At 34.5% G+C, this 21,192-nt stretch overlaps 1 protein-coding gene across 1 annotated transcript in view; it reads right to left on the bottom strand.

Moving 5' to 3' along the window:
• TAF4B (TATA-box binding protein associated factor 4b) overlaps positions 1-21,192 on the bottom strand; it is a 127,533-nt gene that overhangs the window by 14,461 nt on the left and 91,880 nt on the right. Inside the window, exon 14 of the mRNA XM_037032241.1 lies at positions 9,070-9,180. Coding sequence (XP_036888136.1) covers positions 9,070-9,180 — 111 coding nt within the window. The remainder of the gene's footprint in view (positions 1-9,069; positions 9,181-21,192) is intronic.

Below are 21,192 nucleotides of genomic sequence, written 5' to 3'. Positions count from 1 at the left end.
GGAATACTACTAATGGGGGGAGAAGGCACAGAAAATAGCATAGATGGTAGGTAGAAAATAGGGGGGAGGGGGAGAATAGTGGGGGAAATATAGAACCTAAAGAAATTGAGACACGTGGTTATAAACTAAGGGGGGGAGAGTGGTGGGGGAGGGAGTGTGCGGGTGGAGCGGAATGAAGGGGGGGAATAGAACAACGGTAATGGTATAATCAATAAAATATATTTTTTAAAAAAAGAAAGTTATCCCTGATATCTAGTCTAAGTATATTCCAAAAAGTTCTGGTTTTAATAATTCCTTACAACTATCCTTGTATATAACTATCTATATAAAGATGGGTGGGAACAGTGAAGAAAAATCAAGAAATTAAAAACAAAATAATATTTTCTACCAGGTACAAAGAAACGCACAGGGCACTGTCTGAGAAACCTCTCACTGGTGTGTTTTGGAAGCCCTATCCTGCTCTACATTGAAATGATTCTTGGAAAGGCAATAATAGGGAAAATAGTTAAGTCCAGAAATCCCTAATACCATCTTCTCTGAAGAAGACAAAGCAATGGACTCCATTTCACTGTCTTCTGACTTTTTCTCTTATTTGATACACACACACACACACACACACACAAATACCATGAGTTTCACCTGTCATTGAATGGAACACTCTCCAAGATGATCACTGCCCTTGCAGAATGTTCATTTCCCAGACCTCATTTTTGGTTATAAGCAGGAAGCTGCCTTGCCGAGTGCTTTCTGTGCTTGTTTTAAAAATCAGATGCATCATTAGCTGGCATTTAACTAGCTGGCTTTCACTTCCCAGGAGGGGCACACCCTCAACAGACAGAAACAATGGGAAGAGAGGAACTACTGTTGTAAGGGTTAGTAGAAGGGGGGAAAATGGCTACTGCTACACAGATTCCTCCAGAGACCCAGAGGTAGTTCTGGGACTCCATTAAGCAATTCTTTTATTCAATACTGATGATATCCTAAGGCACTGAAGGTGTATTTTAAATCATGAGTAACAGAGAGAGAATGTTTGTGCCACTATGACTATAAAGTTTTCCTCAAATATATTCAAATTAGTGGAATGCCCAGGTAATTTTGGCTATCTATTAAAGTGGCTATTAAATATCTATTAAAGATATTTTTATTTTTCACAAGAATAAAATTAAAATTTTCAAAACAGTAGGCACTCAATACAAATTATCTATTATCTGCTATCTCAAACCCTATCATATACTTGTTATGTAACAAAGCTCAAGAAAAAATTCTGAGAACACAATGCATTTTATTACTTTTACAGTGCCTCAGTACTGATTCATAGACAACTTTTGACTTTTCTTCAAATAAGTTTATTTTCTCAAAAGAGCTTTATTGCCTATATAATTTTGAAAGTTGTATGCCTGATGCTAAAAAATTGATGGGGTGGATTTTTGAACCTTGAGATACCTTTCCTCTCAAGTTCATGAAGCACTACTGATGTGCTCCGACCTCCAGAGGACCGGGTGTCTGGCAGAGCAGAACCACGTTTTGTTTGTTCAAGCCACTCAGATGCACCAAGTAATCACCAAATAAAACACAAAGGAAAAATTCTCACAACTCTTCTGTTTCCTTTACAACATCATTTATGTCTTTATTCTGCTTTTTTTAATTGCTGTTTGCCTGTAACTTTCTGAAAACTCCCTTCCCTCTGCCTACGTCCTCCCCGCAAATTAAAACACACTAACTACCTAAAGGTGTAAACATCAAATCAGAGCTAAAGAGAAATATAAGTTGATACAAAAGGTAGCTGCTAAACAGATACTGACAAGACTTTAAGGTTTATACAAAAAGTTCTAACAAAATCTACAGAAAACTACTGTAGAACAGTGATTTGTGGTACAGGATTTTTCAAAAAGTCCATCTCTTTCCCAAATAATCACTCTTCGGTAAGCTACAGCATAGGCTATCCCTGACAATGGAACGTAACATGTTATTCAAATGTGGTCCTTCTCATCTTCTTTCCTCTATATTCATTAAATCCACTCACAAAACACAGCAATGTGATAATCTCTAGTATTAATCCTGCAATGAGGTCATCAAACATAAATGGTTAGGAAGAGAGATTTAGGGTTCTGCAGTTGAAGCATTTTATAGATTATATCCAAATATTTGGTTAATAATATATAAAGAATGCTTGGTTTAAAAATAAATATTTACAGTAATATGCTACATAAAATGCCTTATTTTCAAGCTGTACAAATTAAAAAGTACAATAAAAAAGAAATGCCTTTTGGGAATAGACCCTTGATTGTGGGGAGTGAAAACAAAACTGTTATCAATACCTGACACCCATCTCTGAACTGAAATTCTACTGTGGAAAAAATGCATTGGTCTGAAATCAGAATTAATTTTTCAATCATATTCTCTAATTTATTACTAACCAAAGTTTCATAAAAGCCCCTTTTCCTTTTATCCCCAAGAGTTAGAATTATACAAGGGAGTACTCTAACCTGCTTCTACATAGAAAGTGCCTATACTTATCCACATGATAATTTCTTCATTACAGTTAGCAAAGGAACACTATTTTAAGCATCACAAAATAGAACATGTGTCATATAAGTACCACGTAGCTGATTTGGTACTATAACCACTTTTTTTTAAATCAGCATTTTCAAGAGAAATGAATAATTAAATGCTCTCAGGAGGCCTTATTTATTTACACTTGTAAAAAACTTCATGCTGACATTCCAAAATCTGTATATTCATAGCTCTAAAATCACTATTATATATATGACATGATTTTTTAGACTCATTCAACAAAAGTAAAGAAACACTTATATCAATGTTGAATCATCAGTAAGTTACAAGAACTATCTGAAAGTGTTGCTAATAGAAAAAAATGTGATTTCTAATCTAAGGATCTAAAATTAATACAGGAAGTAAAATTATTAATGCCTTGACATTCCAAGAAACTCCAAACACATTGCCTAAGCAATATACACACAGAATACATACATGTAAAAACTCTAAATCTTAAAGTAAGTTCTAATTTATTCTAAGTATTTATATAGCCTATATTAATTTAAAAAAAAAATATATATATATAATTCAGGTACTCCCAAGTAGTAAATTTTAAATATTTTCCTCCGCTAAAATCAACAGGCTATATAAATACTGGGTTATATAAATAATTGGTACTTGTTGCTTTTTGCCAGGATACCACAAGGAGACAGTAGCTAATTCTATTCAACTTTACCAAGACTTCTGGGAATGCCAAGTGTAATTCTGTAAAGAGGCCAGTATAATATACAGGACCTGGCAGAAGTAACGCCTGCCTGAGTGTGGTTGGTAGGGTAATAATATGGGTGTAATAATTTATAGTTTCAATTTGAACATTTCAACTAAATAGCCATATGGTGTGCTTGAGTATGATATTGTTATGTTACAGAATTACATCCTTATGATTTTGTAATAAAAGATTTCATAACAAAAAGGTTGTGTTATTTGTGCCAGACCCCAAACTGTACAAATAGAAAAGACTTTTTAAGGATAAGAGGCAGTTTTTGCTTTGTTTTACATAATAGGAAAAAAAACACACTAAAGGACGAAGGTCTAAAATTAATTTCTCCAAATTTATTATTATTGTTGATTTATTACATAGAGAAACAGTAATCTATGAATGCTTAAGGTAGCAAGCTTAGTTTTCTGAATGTTACAATTTTTTAAACCAGCATCATTATGCCCCACCTTCCAAACTAAGAGCTCTTCCATCAGCAGGAAAGACCTACACTTGAACTACAGATAGAGTTGGCCTGCAAAGAACTAGACTTCTCCTCTCTGTGCTCTGGGATGATATGCTTATTCCAGAAAATGTATATTAAAAGGTAAGATTTCAGTTCCTCATTTATAAAGAAAAAAGCAAAGAAAAAGTAAAGCTTTGGTTTCCAAGGTTTAGAATATTAAAAATATGAACAGTTTCACACATCATTTTTTTTGTTATTTGTGAAGAGAATAAAACAAGTAAGCAAAGGGCTTTTCACAATCTTGATGAATGCAGTGTAAGTTACTGAAGGGCAAAGTGAGTCAGCAATATTCTTTTTTTTTAGCAGTATTCTTAATAAACACTGAAAAAGCATAAAATAGGTTTTTCTCCAGTTTCCCATATTTAAAAGAAAACTGCCTTTAAAGTTAAAACACCATGAATTTAAAAAAATAACAAAAAAGATAGTCTTCTAACTAATTTCAACATAAGGGCTGTGCTAAAATGTCACCGGCTCATTAAAGAAACGGATGTTTTCAGTTCAGGGTGGCATTAAAGCACTGGCTGTTGAGTAAGTCAGTGAAAGTCTCACAACTGTGTAGGCTTAATGTGCAGAAAATACAGGGGAAATACATGTGCTTAAATTCTCAAAACAAAAGAAGCACCAAGCAAACAGACAATACAGTATATTTACACCCAAGTTAAAACACATCTAGTTTGAAATTTGAAAGTAATTTTTCCATTTTGATGTTGATACATAAATCATATAAACTGATTTTTACCACTGTTTTGAAACAGTACATTTCTTCCCCCAGCCCCACAACCCCTCCCTATATACCTTCTTGGATTCAAATATACAATGAATGAAAATACATTTTATAAACTGTAAAATGTTTAATGTTTCTAAAATTTATGACAAACTCATATGAGACATAGAAGAGAAGCTCTGGAGAGATTAATGGACATTTCAAATTCACTATGGCTCATTAATATTACTTAGAAATACTATTAAAAGCTAAAATAATGGTACTACTACTACTATGACAACAATGGCAATATATTAAGCCTGTACCTTTAGGCCAAAAACTAACTATGCATTTTACATAGTCCAGTCCTTAAAACATTACAAGGCAGGTATAATACCCATTTCTCAGATGAAGATAATTGAGGTATGTGGTTTAAAGAACTTGTCAAAGGTTATAAAACTTGAAAGTGAAGAACCAAACCCAGATTTGTCTGAGTCAAAGAACATGTACTTACTCAACATGCTACAATGCTTCCCCACAGGCAAACATTTAACAGAATTTGTTGAATAATGCTACCATACAGAAAAGTAGGACAGGGACTTCAAAATCCCTGTAGCTCTTTCTTAAAGGAGTTGTAATATTATAAATAATAACAACTATGCAAATGAAAAAAGTTATAAATAACTGTTCTTGCCACAAAAGAAAATAGTATGCTAACTAGTCCATATTTACAGGAGCATTCTTAATGATGAAATGGCATGCCCCAGTTTTAATCAAATACTCACAAACATTTATATGCAAAAAGACCAAAAATAAAGGGCAGGGGGTTGTTCTGTGCCAGAGAAGTAGAAACATAAAAAACTCTATTAGTTTTACCATATTTTTAAATATACTGTATTCAGATTTCGAATCTTGAGGACACCATGCTAAGTGAAATAAACCAATCACAAAAAACCATAACTGTATGCTTCCACTTATAATGAGACATCTAAGTAGTCAAATTCATAGAATCAAAGTACATGTGGTTACCAGGGGCTGGGGAAGGGGGAAATGGGGAGCTGTTTAGCAAGCTGAAAGAGTTCTGGAGGTATGTTGCATAGCAATGTGAATGTGATTAACAATGACTGTACATTAAAAGAGGTTAAAGGTTAAAAAAAAGATCTATTACTAATACAGAAATAAGCATAAATAGATAATGCATTGATAAAGTAGTCCTGCTACATTAATATAGTAGCCACTAGCCAAATGTGACACTTAAAATTTACATTAATTTTTAAAAATTAAAACTACTTCTTCAGTTACATAGCCACAGCTCAATTGCTCAGCAGCTGTATGTGGCCACAGACATAAAACATTTTCATCAAAGAAACTTCTCATCAGACAGCACTGACTCAATATACAGAAACATTCAAATACATAAGGGAATCTGTAATCAATACAAACTTGTGTGTGATAAAGGTGGTACCGTCACACCTTGGTACTCATCAGCTTCATGACTTGTCAAACCCTGTACTCATCGCATTTTCACGAGAAAAAAATGTTTCAGCACTCAGTGCTTGCTCTGGACTTGTCACACTTGCTAGAACTTGTGTGAGTCATGACACTGCCCCACAGAAGATGCTTCATTGTTTGGTACTCGCTGGTTAGGCACCAGTTCCAAAACCAATTAATGACAAGTACCAAGGTACCACTGTATTTCAAATCACCGAGGAAACAATTAGAATAAATACTATTGGGGCAATTTGCTAGCCTGGAGGAGAATGAGGGAGGAGTGAGGTCAATAAAATTCTGTATCTCAATGCTTATTAAAGAAAAACTGTGACTGAATCAAAGATTTGTATCTAAAAGGTAAAATAAAAGAACTATTAACATAATTCTAAGAAAGGCACACAATTCCAGTTATAAAATAAATAAATAGTCTTGGGGCTATAATGTATAGCATGGAAAATACAGTTAATAATACTGTATTATATATTTGAAAATTGGTAGGAGAGTAAATCTTCAAAGTTCTCACCACAAGAAAAAAAATGTAACTACGTGTGGTGCTGAATGTTAACTAGGCTTATTGTGGTGATCATTTCACAATGTATACACAGGATATCAATTCATTATGTTGTACACCTGCAACTAATACAATGTTGTATGTCAATTATATCTCAACTTAAAAAAAAAAGAAAAAGAAAGGTTTAGCCCTGGCCTGGTAGCTCAGTTGGTTAGAATGTGGGGCCAATACGCAAAGGTTGTAGGGTTCGATCTCTGGTCAGGTCACATACAAGAATCAACCAATGAATACATAAATAAGTGGGACAACAAATTGATGTTTTTCTCTCTCAAACTGATAAATAAAAATTAAAAAAGAAAGGCTTTTAAAATACAATAAAAGCCCAGAAAGCAAAAACAAAAAGCTGATTTTTATGGGAAAATGAAGACTTTTAGATAAATAATGCTCAAACTGCAAAAGTGAAGGCAGGTATAGAATGTCCCATTTTCTTATTCAATTAAAAAATACAGAGGGGAAAGGAAAATTGAAAGTACCAATGTATATACACATGAAAACATGTTCTATTTTACCCATAATGTAAATACTCTATTAAAAATTGCATTTTAAAGCACAGATGGTAAAGATAATCCCCAGTATTAATGACAATTTTTGCCAATAGGCACAAATGGACATAAAAGACTGACACAATTTATTCGGGTGATAATTTTAAAATACCAAAATCAAAAGCAACAAATAATATTCATGAATAAAATTATATTGAGTCTAGGATTCACTTTAAAATAACCTGAGGGGTGAAAAATTTACCTGAGGTTAGTAAAGATATAAATGGACCAAGATCAGGCATGCATTGATAGCAGTTGTAACAGGGTGGAAGGTATACAGAAATTCACTGTACTATGTATGGTCTCCTTCCTTGTATATGTTTGAATTTTTCCAGAAAGTTTTTCCTATTGTGCATACTCCTCAACCCACAAATTCAATTTCTAGGAATTTAGCCTACAGCTACTTGGGCAAGCACACAATAGTGTAGGTACAAGGGTGTTGTTCTGTGAAGCAATTATAGCGAAAACGTGCAAACTACCGAAATGCCCATTTATCCAAACACAGCACAGTTGTCCCTCGGTGTCCATGGTGGATTGGGTCCATGACCCCCACAGATCAAGTCCCTTACAGAGAACAGTATGGTATTCACATATAACCTCCACACACCCTCCCATATGCTCTCATAATCTCCAGGCTACTTATAATACCTAATGTAATGTAAATGCTATGTAAACAGATGTTATAATGTATTGTTTAGGGAATAATGACAAGAAAAAAAATCTGTACATGTTCAGTACAGATGGAACCGTCATAGGCCTAACTACACAATACACATCAGCACAGTATAACATTTTTTCAAGTATTTTCCTTCTGCTTGAATCTGAGGATGCGGACCCTGTGGAGTCATGCTTTTAAAAGTATGGAAGTAAATTACATGAGGGAGATTATGGAAAAGGGGAAATCTGAAGGGCAGAACAATAGTCTGATCTCATTTAAGTGCAAACAAAATCAAACATGGGGATTGTAAATGCACGTGATATATGCCCACATTCATTAAGTTTCTTTCAGGTTATGTTAAAACCTTAACCGTGGTTACATCTGACTGGTCAGGGGATGGAAGACTGGACATCGGTGAGGAGTAAACATTTATTTTTTCAAATATTTTTATATTGTGAATTTTTTTGCATGGGAACACATACTGTATACATCACATTTGTAATGACAACAATCCTTTCTCTACTGAGGTAGCTGTCACTCATTTAGGAATTGTCCATGATAAGGGGTCAACGCTGGGGAAGAGCATGTCTCAAAGCACATTTAAATTTTACAGAGCAGTTAGGTGAGGCTCTTCATAGCTGACTCTATCTCAGGACTCTCTCTGTATTACCATCTCAGATCTGATGATCAATCTGAAAATCTAATATTATATCAAATAACTGCTCTACAGATTAAGTAAGGTCCTTCCTGGGTGTTACACAATTAATGATATTTATTGAGTATATATATGCTCAGTTCTGTGGGCGATACAAAAAATAGGATTATAGTCTTGCTCAAGAGTTTTAAACCTCACAAAAGAAAATGTGCACACAAGGAACAGAGAACAAATTAATGCCATGCAAACACTAAGTGCTCAGAAAACAAGTCAGTGTGGGAAAGAAGAGTCAGGATTCATGAAGAAGTAAGATGGCAGATTTTATCTTAATAGACAGGCTGGATTTAGATACACAGAGGAGAAAGAATTACATAAGACCACTAGAAAGAATGAGCAGAAATAAAAAAATGAGATAGTGAGACTCAGTATGACTAGCTATGGGGAACAGGAAGAATTATAAAATATGTAATAAGTAGGAGTAAAGTTCAAGGCAATACAAACCTTAAAAACACAATAAAAGTTAAGATTTTATGAAATAGACAAAGAGGAATTTTCATAAGCATTTGGCAACAACAGTGTGCAAGGTAGGGTAAACTATATTTGCATGTCTTTGCTTCCTTTTGGCATGCTGTCTTGACATGAAAAATAAAATAACAAACATTGTATCTACCTCATTTCCAGACCCAGACTCCAGTGATCTCTTCTTCCTTGGTCCAATAGCAGCAAGAGCCGTGAGGTTAGCATCTCTTTGCTGAATCTGTGCGAGCTCCAACTGCTGTAACTGGAAGACGGAATTGAAAAAAAGAAAAAGCAATGTTTACACACAGTCATGCTCAGAGGGGGGAAAAAAACTGATCACTAAGCCTAGTTCTGTGTTATTCATCAAAACATCAGATTTTCCTAACCAAGGGCACATCATTTCCCAATTCACTTACTCCCACAAAGTCCTTAATCCTGAATCTCTAAATGAAGAGACAGAATTTAGGTAAGGAAGAAGTAGAGAATACAAGAAGAAGGAAAAAAAAAGAAAGAAAAGAAAGGCATCTTGAGCTAAATCTCTTAGTTTAAACACAAGTAAGAAATGCCTGAAGAATAAAATTGAACAGTAAATTGGAGAGAAATTGGCCAAATCATAGCCAACCTTTTCAAATGAAAAGAAAATCACTTAAAGACAGTTTTTGTATTTCATAGGAAACAGTTCTATGCTGTATGATTTATAAAGCACTTCACTAAAAATTAACTCATTTAACTCTCATAACCACACCAAAAGGTACATATGAATTGTTACAATATATGAAAATTATGCATATACTTCATTCTCTTTTTTGTAAGTTAAAGGAGGAAGTGAGGCTCTAGAAGGTTAGAAAAACTTCATAAAGATCACACAAATATTAAGTGGAAGAAACAGAACTCAGAGCCAAGTGTTCTCAACACAACATTTTCAACACAGCACACTTTCTCACGGATTCACTTTACATTTATCTTCATGACAAATATTGAAAGTCAGTTAGTATTACTGTACAACTTTCATCATACTTACCCTGAAATGACCAAAAATACAATATATAATTTTTTAGTAGGTAGGTACTAAACTATTCAAGGGTGCTCATTAAAGATGGCCCATTAAAAGTCAGATCAACAAGACATTAAAACTGGAAAATAAAAGCATGGAATACAGCATCATTTACAAAGCAATAAGTATCAAATGGCATCCTTAAAAAAAAAAAACCAAAGGTGAGAAAGTCAAATACAATATCATTATACAATTCCTTAACCTTTTCCAGAAGAGCAAGAATGTTCTTGCTCTTCTGGAAGAATTGAACAATTCCCATCAAAGTCTTATCACTATGGAAGGAGGGGCAAAGACCCTGGCTCCGGTGGCTCGGTGAGTATTCAGCAGGAGCAGGCTCCAGGACAGTCAACTGAAAGTAACCTGCTGGGGAACCTTATACATGTGAGTATTTTTACATTTTATATATAATACATCAAAGGTTATTTTTAAAAAATACTGACCAAAGTTTTAACACATTTAAAAACCAACAGGAAATAAGTGTGTGGTGGAACAGGTGGTTTCCAGAGGCACAAAGTGAAGGTCACCACAGATTACCTTAGACAGTAACAAAGAGTAAACCATAGGTAACTGAATCTTAAGTGAAGCAGAAACCATTTAACTAAAAAAACATTAAGAACCACTGTCTGTTTGTTCCCCAAGTTACAGGGCAGTAAGCCTTTTAAATTCTGTTCACTTATGTATAAATTGCTAGAAAACTGTTTTCAAGAGTTATAAATGATCTTTTATTGATGCTGGCCTCCATAATAAAATACATAGTTTCAGAGTCTGATGATGTCACATCCTGAAATTTTAGGTGACAGAATGGAGTTAATCTACCTAAATCAAACTAGCTATATTTTGATTCTTTCTCTGTAGAGAAATGGCATCTGCAAGATAGTCATACTAAATAAATAAAGTTTCAAAATTGACCTCTGTCATCAAATTTCTATCTCCACGTCGTAAAACATTTTCTCCCACTCTGTGAATTATACTTTGGTTGTTTGAAATCTCATAGGCATTTTACAAAATTTTTCAAAACCCTAACAAAAAAAGAAACTGACCATAGTTTACGTTGCCTCAAATTTTCTCAAAAACAATCTATCTTGGCAAGCCCAGTGCAGAAAAACTAGGCTTTTGTAAGGAAGAAGAGAGCAGTTCTGGGCATCCACGCAGACTTGACATGCACAGGGGGCGAAGACGACAGGCTCAGTTCAGTAAAAACTAAACTGCTGGCTGGTGGAAACAGGATTGCAAAGGACATGATTATCTACACAGAAAACCTCCAGTTAGCTACAAAAAAACAAAAAATAAAATCCTCCTCAGACTAATAAATGAGTTTAGCAAGGTTTCAAGATCCAAGGTCAACATACTCAATAATTGTATCTCTGGGTAACATTAAGGTACATTGGAAAAAATAATTTTTTTAAATGCCACTTATAAGAATAGCTCTCCCCCAAATGAAAGAGTTTCAGATATATGTATCGTGTACAGGTATTTGTATTCTCTAACCCACACAATGCAGATTAAAGTAATAAAAGCAAGCATAGATTAAATAGAGAGAAATACTGTGTGTTCATGGATTGCAAGACTCAACAGAGTCAAGATTTCAATTCTCTCCAGGTTTACCTACAGATTTAACACCATTCCAATAAGGTTTTTTTTTTTTAAATAAATTGGGTAAATTGATTCTAAAATTTACATGAGAAGGCAGATCTAGAAAAGCTAAATCAGCTTTGGAAAAAACAAAATTGAAAAAATCACACCACACAATTTAGGAATTACTAGAAGGTTACAGTAATCAAAATAATGTGGTACAAAGGATAGATACAGATATGGGTCAGAAAAAAGAACTGAGAAATAGAACATAAATATAGCCAATTGATTTTTGATCAGAATAGAAAACAATTTCATTGAGAAAACACAGTTTTCTCAACAAATATTAAAGCAACTGGACATCCACGTGCAAAAAACTACCTTGACTCAACAACTCACACTTGATACAAAATGAACTCCAAATATAAACTATAAACTTCTAGCAAAAAGCAGAAGACAAAATCTTTACAATTTGGGTCCAACAAAGAGTTCTTAGGACACCCATAGCAGCGTCCATAAAAACGGCTTTTTTTATTTTTTGACAAGTTAGACTTCAAAATGAAAAACTTCTGCTCTGTTAAAAGAAACAGTCAAGAGAACCAAAGTACAATCTATTTTATTTCTCCCTCTCCAATCTATGTGCCTTTTATTTCTTTTTCTTGCCTAACAGTGCTGGCTAGGACTTGCAATTACTCAACACTAGATGAGTGACAGTGACAGAAGCAAGCATCCTTGCTTTTTTCCCTAATCTTTGGAAGAAAGCAATCTTTTCACCATTAAGAATGGTATTAATGGTAAAGTTTTAATAGCTGTTCTTTATCAGATTCAGGAAGCTCCCCTTTTATTCCTAGATTCCTGAATTGTTATTATTAATGGATGCTGAAATTTGTCAAATATACTTCTGCATTAATTAACATGATTACACGTTTTTCTCTCTTAGATTGTTAACATGGTAGATTACGTTGACTGATTTTTGAATATTGCATCAGCTTTGCACTCCTGGGATAATCTCTAATCGGTCATACAATTTTTATAAATTGCTAGATTTGACTAAAGTGGTGGAGAAGTGGTGTTAATTCTTCTGTAACTGGGAGAATTCACTAAGTAAAATGATTTGTACCTGAGATTTCTTTGTTGGAAGGTTTTAACTATTAATCCAATTTACTTAATAACTGCAGAAATAACTGCTATCTACTTCATCTTGGCCAAGTTTTGATAGTTTGCACTTTTTAAGAAATTGGTCACTTCATCTAACTTGTCAAACTATTTGCAAAGACTTGTTTATTATAATCACTTCTTATTCTATTGACATCCACAGGGTCTGTCATGATTTCCCATCTTTTTCCTCCTGATAAGTGATTTATATCCGATTTTTCTTTGTTAGTCTTAAAAGATTTATCAGTTTCACTGACTAAAGAACCAACTTTGGCTTATTTGATGTTTACTTCTTTCCTTCTGTTTTCAAAGTCACTGATTTTTGCTTTTAACTATTATTTCCTTCCTTCTGCTGCTTTGAGTGGACATTGCTCCTCTTCTTCCAGTTTCTTACTGTAAAGGCTTAAATTATTAATTTGAGAATTTTCTTCTTTTCTTACATAAGTATTCTCCCCATCCTATTATTTTAACCTATTTCATTACATTTGAAGTGCGTTTCTTGCACATAGATATAGTTGAGTCATAGTTTTTTTATTTATACTTATATAATGATTTAGATGTGTTTAAATTTACATCTACCATTTTATTATTTGTTTTCTGTTTTTTTCCCTGTTTTTCATTTATGTCCCCTTTCCTATTGTTTAGGGTCATATAAACTTTTAGTATTTCAATCTATCCATTTTTTAACTGTCTTTTTACATTGTTTTTTAAAAAGTTTAGTGGGGGCCCTACAGATTACAATATATACTTTAAATTTCAGTCTACTTAGAATCACTATTTTACCACATCAAGTAGAATACAGACACATGACTCCTATGTATGTCCTTTTACTCTCCACACTGTGTTATAGTTTTTTGATATATTACATGTAAACATACATTGAAAATTCCTGACAATATTATAATTTTGCCTTCAATTAAGCATTTTTAGAAACTCAAAAACAGACAAACAGTCTATAATACCATTTCTGTTGTTCCTTTCCCCCTCCTAATATTTAAAGTTTTCCTTTGGTATCATTTCATTTTATTCTGAAGAACTTTCTTGAGCAATTTTTTAAGAGCAGGTTGGCTGGCAACATTCTATTCATGCTCCTTCATCTGAAAACGCCTTTATTTCACCTCCATTCTACAGAATATTTTCACTGAATATAGAATTTGGGGTTGGCTGACAGTTCTTTTCTTCCAGGACTTTAAAATATTTTGCTACTTCCTACTGGGCTCCACGGTTTCTGACAGGAAGTCTACAGTCAGTTGAATTATGGTCCACCTGTTGAAAAACTGTCCTTTCCTAAGGCTGGTTTCAATTTTTTTCTACGCCTTTATTTTCTGAAATTGATTATGAAATGATGGAGCCAGAGCTTCTTTACTCTGTCTGGGGTTCACCGAACTGGCATCTTTAGGTTTACTGCTTTCTCTAAATTAGGGGGTAGGGGAGTTTCAGTCATTATTTCTCCAAAAAAATTTTAGCATTTCACTCTTTACCTTCTTCTGAGATTTTAATAACCCAAATGTCAAACCTTTGATGACAGGCCCACAGGTCTCTGCGGTGCTGTTTTGCTTTTTGATCTATTATCCTCTCTGATTTTCAGATCAGATAAATTCTATATATCCGTTCAAGTTAACTGCGTCTGAATTTACTGTTTTCTCTTTCCTAATGTCCAACCCAACCAGTGAGCATTTTATTTCGGCTGTCATTTCAGCAATAAAATTTCCATTTTAGAACTTTATTCTCAACACACCTTGCTCCGAACAGGCTTGACATACTCTTTTTTGAGAGAATCCTCACTCATACCTTGGGAGAAACCTCACTCATTCCTTCACGGCTAGTGACGAAGCCTGCATTTCACTAATCACAATCTCTCTGATATCAAGCAGAGATCCCATAAAATTGAAGTCAGTGCCCTAGAGCACAACAGAGCAATAGCAGTTAGAGATGATTTCATCCCTGGCATTTAATACTTGTCTTTGTTCATTTTTAACTATGATAGTACTGACTTTAATAAAGACCCAAACACATTAAGAGATTACCTTAAAGATCACATAAACTCCCAGAGGTAAAGTTCAATAAAGGTACTTCTTGATGTTAAATATAGTTTTCAAGAACAAAATATACTGGAAAAAATGAAAATGAATGAAAACAGAAACCAAAAGCTTAGGCCGATCCAAGGGACTAAATGAACAAGGAATAAACCAAGCATCACAGAGCCAAATCTCAGCAGGTACAGAGACGTACTTAAGAGAAAGGAATAAATTATCTAGACAATTACGATACTCACAGTGTGGGAAATCAAAAAAGGTTTCCTTTCCATTTTTAAGGAAAAAAAGATATAAAAAATGTAGGCACTGACACTACAAAAAACAACTGCAGAGCTGTCTTGCACAATAAATGATCTAAAAGTATGGGGTGGTGTCATTTCAGTCTGATTCTGCTACAAACTTTTGGAATGTGATAATACGATATAAAGTAAAGGAAAGAGCAGAGTGGTAAATTGACGTCCCCCCCAAGATTATGTGTGATGTCCAACAATAAATACATTAGTAGCAGTAAAAAACAGCTAACGCTACCAACAGGAATATTCGAAAGAACCTAAATAAGAGTAACAAAGTACACTACCAGTTTTGAATTTAGCACACAGAGACTTAAGAATTATCTGCTGCTTAAATTTCAAAATTAAAGTTAAATGTACATAGATATAACAGTGAAAACCTACCACCAAACCACAGACTTTTTAATAATGAAAATTTAAATAGATTTTAGATATGCTTTTGAAGAATTAACCAAACTAAAAATATATCAACAATGCTTATATAATCACTTCTGAATTACTGTAATCTACTGGGGTAATTACGCAAGGTTAATATCAAAATATTATACTACAGAAAAAAACCTATTAACAGACGAAATCTTTAAAAAATATTTTTATTTATTTACTTTTAGAGAGAGGGAAAGAGAGAAAGAAACATCAATGTGCAAGAGATACATGGCCCAGTTGCCTCTCTCATGCCTCCTACTAGGGACGTGGCCCACAACCCAGGCATGTGCCCTGACTAGGAATGGAACCAATGACCTTTCTGTTTGCAGGCAGTGCTCAATCCACTGAGCTACACCAGCCAGGGCAACAGATGAAATCTTAAACCAAAAAAGCAAGTTATCAAAAAAATCACCACCCCCACCTGCAATTTAAGGACACCACAACAGAAGAAACACAGGATCCTTTTCAACCCCTTAAAGACAATTATTAAGCAGGCATTCCACCAAATCAAACAGTATACGGTCTGATTATTTTATTCTCCCAACAATTAAGGCTAGGTTCTTATGATATCAGGACACCTGAGATTCTTGGACTTTGAAATGCATACTCTGATGCTTTCCTAGTCAGCCTTTCTAATCCATCTCTGCCTCTCAGGAAAATAGTATATTCCATATATCTCAGTTAGACACGTTCTCCCTTGTAAGTAAATATAATACTTGATTTATGTATTATTTAAAACAAATGTGCTGCCCTGGCTGGTGTAGTTCAGTGGACTAAGCGTGGGCCTGCAAACCAAAGTGTTGCCAGTTCAACTCCCAGTCAGGGCACATGCATGGATTGTGGGCCAGGTCCCTAGTAGGGAGCACATAAGAGGCAAGCACACATTGATGTTTCTCTCCCCCTCTACCTACCTCCCTCCCCTCCCCTCTCTCTAAAAAATAAATTCTTTAAAAAATAAAAAGTAAATGTGTTGTGCTGTATTCATATTAGATTATAGAACCCGTACCCACCCCTGCCCCTGTCCCATTTCTCACTGTTACATTCTTTCTCCTCAATCTTCTTTCCAGTCCTGGAATGAAAAACACCTAACATATCCATGGTCAACCTCTCCAGCTTACGTTTAAGAGCTCAATGGAATCTATCTTAAATGTTTCTCTAGCTAATGTTTATAGGCTACTGGTTTTCCTTTCTTTTTAACAGAATCACTTTATTTTATTTCTATCCTCAAAAGAGGACATGCTTATTGATTTTAGAGAGGGGGAAAGGGAGGCAGAGAAACATTGATTGGTTGCATCTAATATACGTCCCACCTGGGGACCAAACCTGCAACCTAGGCATGTGCTCTAAATAGGAATCAAACCCACAACACTTATGTTTACAGTTTGATGCTCCAACCAACTCAGCCACCACCAGCCAGGGCTGGTGTGCCTCTTATACTTCACCTTTCTTAAGTTACACAACTGTGAAACACAAGCAGAGCATGTACTATTACATTCTTTTTAAAATACAAGATAACTGGGCTAAGTTCAAAGAAATTTAACTTCCCCAAAGTGCTATCTAGATAATGGTAGGCTGAATCAAGAATCCAAAACTTAAAACAAACAAACAAACAAAAACCCCAAGCAAAAAAAACCCAAACAAAAAAACAAAAAAACCCAACCACACACACACACACACACACAAAAGAATCCAAAATTCCTTACTTCTAGTCACTGATATTTTAAAAATAATATGCACCCCTTCTACCAAAAGAGTAAGATGTCTCTCAAGACACCCTGACACTATACTTCAAAATTAAAGATGTAAGTAACCTCATGAAGCTCTGGAAACAATATTATCTTTTCTGTGTAAGTTATACCAATCAAGAAATAAAACCAATAAAGGTCTCTTATGAAAATATCTACTAAAAACAAAACCCAGTGTTGCTTGCCTGGTTCCAAAAGAGCAGCCACTGAAATAGTAATTGGTAGTAACTGAACAATGGCAGTTCAACACGCCGACTCTCAGCTTCCCAAATGACAGTACTTTGTTTTAAACTTCTGTGACCATTTAGTCAATGGAATATTACAAGTGATAGACTTAAAGGCTCCTTTCTTTCTCCTAAGACCAGTGGCTCTAAATGGATCTAAGTGGATCTAAGTGGATCTAAATGTGATCTCTAGAGCAGCAGCAGCAGTAGCAGAATCACTTGGCAATTTGTTGGAAGTATAAATCCCCAGGCTTCACCCCGACTAATATACCACAGAACCAGGGGTGTCAGACTCATTTTCACCGGGGGCCACATCAACCTCATGGTTGCCTTCAGAGGGCCAAAATAATTTTAGGACTGCATAAATGTAACTACTATCTAACTGCTAAGGAGTTGAAATTACATTCAGCCCTTTGAAGGCAACCATGAGGCTGATGTGGCCCCTGGTAAAAATGAGTTTGACACCCCTGCCATAAACCCTGGGGGAAAGAACCTACCAATCTGTATTTTTAACAAGCTCTCCCAGATCACTCTCATGCATGCCGGTTGGAGAACCATTATCCTAGATGAGCAATGCTTTGAAACATCTGCATCTATTTCTCTATGTATACAAGTTCTTTACATCCGGTCATTTTAAGAACGTCTTCTCCATACTGAATTAATTTGATTTCTACAAAGTACTTTTAATGACAAATTTCATTTTGCCCTCTCCAGTGTTTCATGAGTTTTAGCTCATGCAGCACTAGCATTAAGTTTAAACATAAACTGCTCTATTTAATAGTTAGCATTAAATATGTTTCACTGACTCTGTATCTTTTCAAAGCTTTGTTCTAAGAATATCTCTTGCCTTTTTCAGATCTAAATTATGTATTTTTCTAATCAGTAATGAGCCTTACTATTTTTTTCTTGCACAATAATCTTTACAGAGAATTGCATTCCTTAGAGTGTTTATATCCTATATTTTCTATAAACAAAAATCCTAAAAACTTCAGGTAACAAGTTTTCTAATCTATTACGCATCTTAATCATTCGATACTTTTGCCCAGGTTTCTACAGGTTGCACTATGAAACTAAATGTGTCAGCAGGTACAGCATTCCTTTCTCATCCTTCTATTGTTTGATAACATGAAAGTGGGAATGGCAGGAGCTGTTAGAAAGTAAATGAATTCTTTGTCTTACTCTTCACAGACGCACCCAACTCACATTTCCCAAAGGAGAAAGAAGATATTCAAAAGGATATAAAGGTTGCAATATATATAACAAATGTGTAAGGAATCAGGATGTCTGAACTCCAAGGTCAGATGGCTTGCTCTGCAGAATTCTGGATGATGTGGTAAGAAAGGAAAACATCGATGGCTAGATAGTAATCTAGGACACAAAGCATACATTTCAGACAAGTCTGCAGCTGCATTTAACAAAGATGTGCCTGCCTGCTTGCTTGAAATTAGAATTGGGCAATTAGTAATCTATTTAAAACCTCTTTCAAATAAAGGGTGAAATGGAAGAATGTTAGTACTTATATTTTAGGAAAGATATCTAGGAAAATTTTTTAAAAACCACATTTTAAAGTGTTAGCATTTAAAATATAAACTTATAATAGAGAGAACACATATAATACTTTTTCAGGCAAAAATAGAAAAAGGGGGAAAAGACCCAAAGTTGAAACTACAATGTTTGAATTACAGGAATATCCACAGACATTGCAGCCACACAACAATAAGGATTTCAAATAGACAGATACCCTGCCAGGTCAGTGAGAACAGTATGCAGCAGGAGCTGCTTCAGTGAAATGAGACTGGGCTGGAGGCAAACCCGAAGGCTGCCTATTTTTTTTTAAGTGCCAAATGAGAATGACAAAATTGGAAGAAGTCAAAAGGAAGAACAAAACAAAAATTATTAGGCACGTTCTAAAAACGGGCCCAATTTAACAGCTTATCCTTACACCCAGAATGCAAAGAAGAAATGAATATCCTCTAAAACTGTATTAGAGAGAAGAAAACCCACAGGGGAAATATGATCAAGATAAAACTCTAGTCCTTAACAGGTGAAAGCAAACATGGATTATGAAATTATGTATGAAGGGGATTCAAGTTATGACTTAATATTTATGACAAACACCATTGCTGAAACATTTCCTAGCATCAATAAAGTCTATAACTTTGCTAAACAGTTCTTCAGAGTTCTGCTTTCATAAAATAGTCATTAATTTCCTATAACCAACATGGTAGATGGGTAGGAAAAGGAAAGCAAAAACAGTTCTAAACCACGAAACTGTAAGGAATTCATGCTAACTTTTTTAAACAAAGAAAATCCCCCCCAAATCACAACTAAAGCTCTATATTTTATACTAGTGTGATAACAATTAGCACATCCCAAATGATAGCCCTACAAATGACCATACAAGAGAACAACTCAACCCTATATTAAAGATAGGATCAGTGACTTTTTGCAACTAACTAAAATAAGATATAGTGTATATCTGATTCTAAATTGGAGTCCCTTAGAATATTTAAGTTATTAAGAACTCGGGGGGTCAGGGGGGTGATGAAATAAGAATATTTTACTTTCATTAAATATTTGCAAACTAATACAGAGAGACTCTATTCTTGGAACAGGGACAATGTATTTGATTCTTTAATCAATTGGATACAAGATAGGAAGCAACTAGAAAATTTTCAAAAATTTTTGGAAAGAAATTATATTGAGTCTATTTAATCTTGCTAGGAAAAAGAAATAAATGAAGGTACAAGGGAGGGGGAAAAACAGATTTAGTATCACCTGCTCTCACTAAGAGAGGTTTTCTTCCCACCACATTCACACTTACAACTTTTTTTATTTTTAAATAATGTCTACCTATTCATCCCTCAGGGAATAATTATACACACTATTAAAAGAAACAAACAAACCAACAAAACTATCCCATACAAACCTGAAGGAAAAATTAATCAGATATTTAAAAGATTCAGATATTTATGGAGGAACAGACAGGATAAGTTCTTTAAGGATAAAAGGATAAGGTTTATGATATATATTTTCCAAAAAGGGGTACAGTTAGAAGGAAGTACATAAGTATCTTATCAGTCCTTAATTAAAACAAAGAGGAATACCCACGACTCAGAGCAGTAATAATTGCCCATCCCCAAATAATATGCCATCAAGCCAAGCTTGCTTATAAAGGATTGTAAGTACATTCTCACATTATTTTTTCAGATGAAAAAACATTTTTCTTATAAAGGATTATAAGTACATACCCACATTATTTTTTCAGATATCTTTAGATAAATTTTCAACTGGAAAAATATGAGTATGAGAAAATTTTGTTGTCAAAATTAAATGTTCTGGTTTCAATTCTTTTTAATGTTCTCCTTTTCCAGTCAGTTCTCCTCATCCCAATCCAGAAACCCTCCCCTCCAGAGCTCATGATTTTCCTTCTCCATGTCAGTGAAAACACACCACATTGACTCTAGGATTCTTACTAGATCTCCATTTGCTTTGCCTCAGCTCCTACATTAATCCAAACAATAAGGGCCTTTAAAAACATTCATAAATAACCTGCTGCTGCTGGCACCTAGAAGCCAAGTGCAGCAATGTTAAGCAACAACAAATTTCATAGTTCAAGAGGCACAGTTAAGGAAAAAGGTTGCTCAGGAAATTTAGCACAAAGATCCTTAAAAATTGCATGAAATCAGTTGAGTAACTATAGAAACCAATTTCTTCAGCTCCACGTCACACATCTCACACCTCAATTGTCTTTATTATTGTCTGCTGTCAG

Source organism: Sturnira hondurensis, unplaced genomic scaffold, assembly GCF_014824575.4.
Source record: "Sturnira hondurensis isolate 20B ecotype Veracruz unplaced genomic scaffold, ASM1482457v3 Scaffold0001872, whole genome shotgun sequence".
Classification (NCBI taxonomy): Eukaryota; Metazoa; Chordata; class Mammalia; order Chiroptera; family Phyllostomidae; genus Sturnira; species Sturnira hondurensis.
This window is presented reverse-complemented; position numbering and strand designations above follow the sequence as displayed.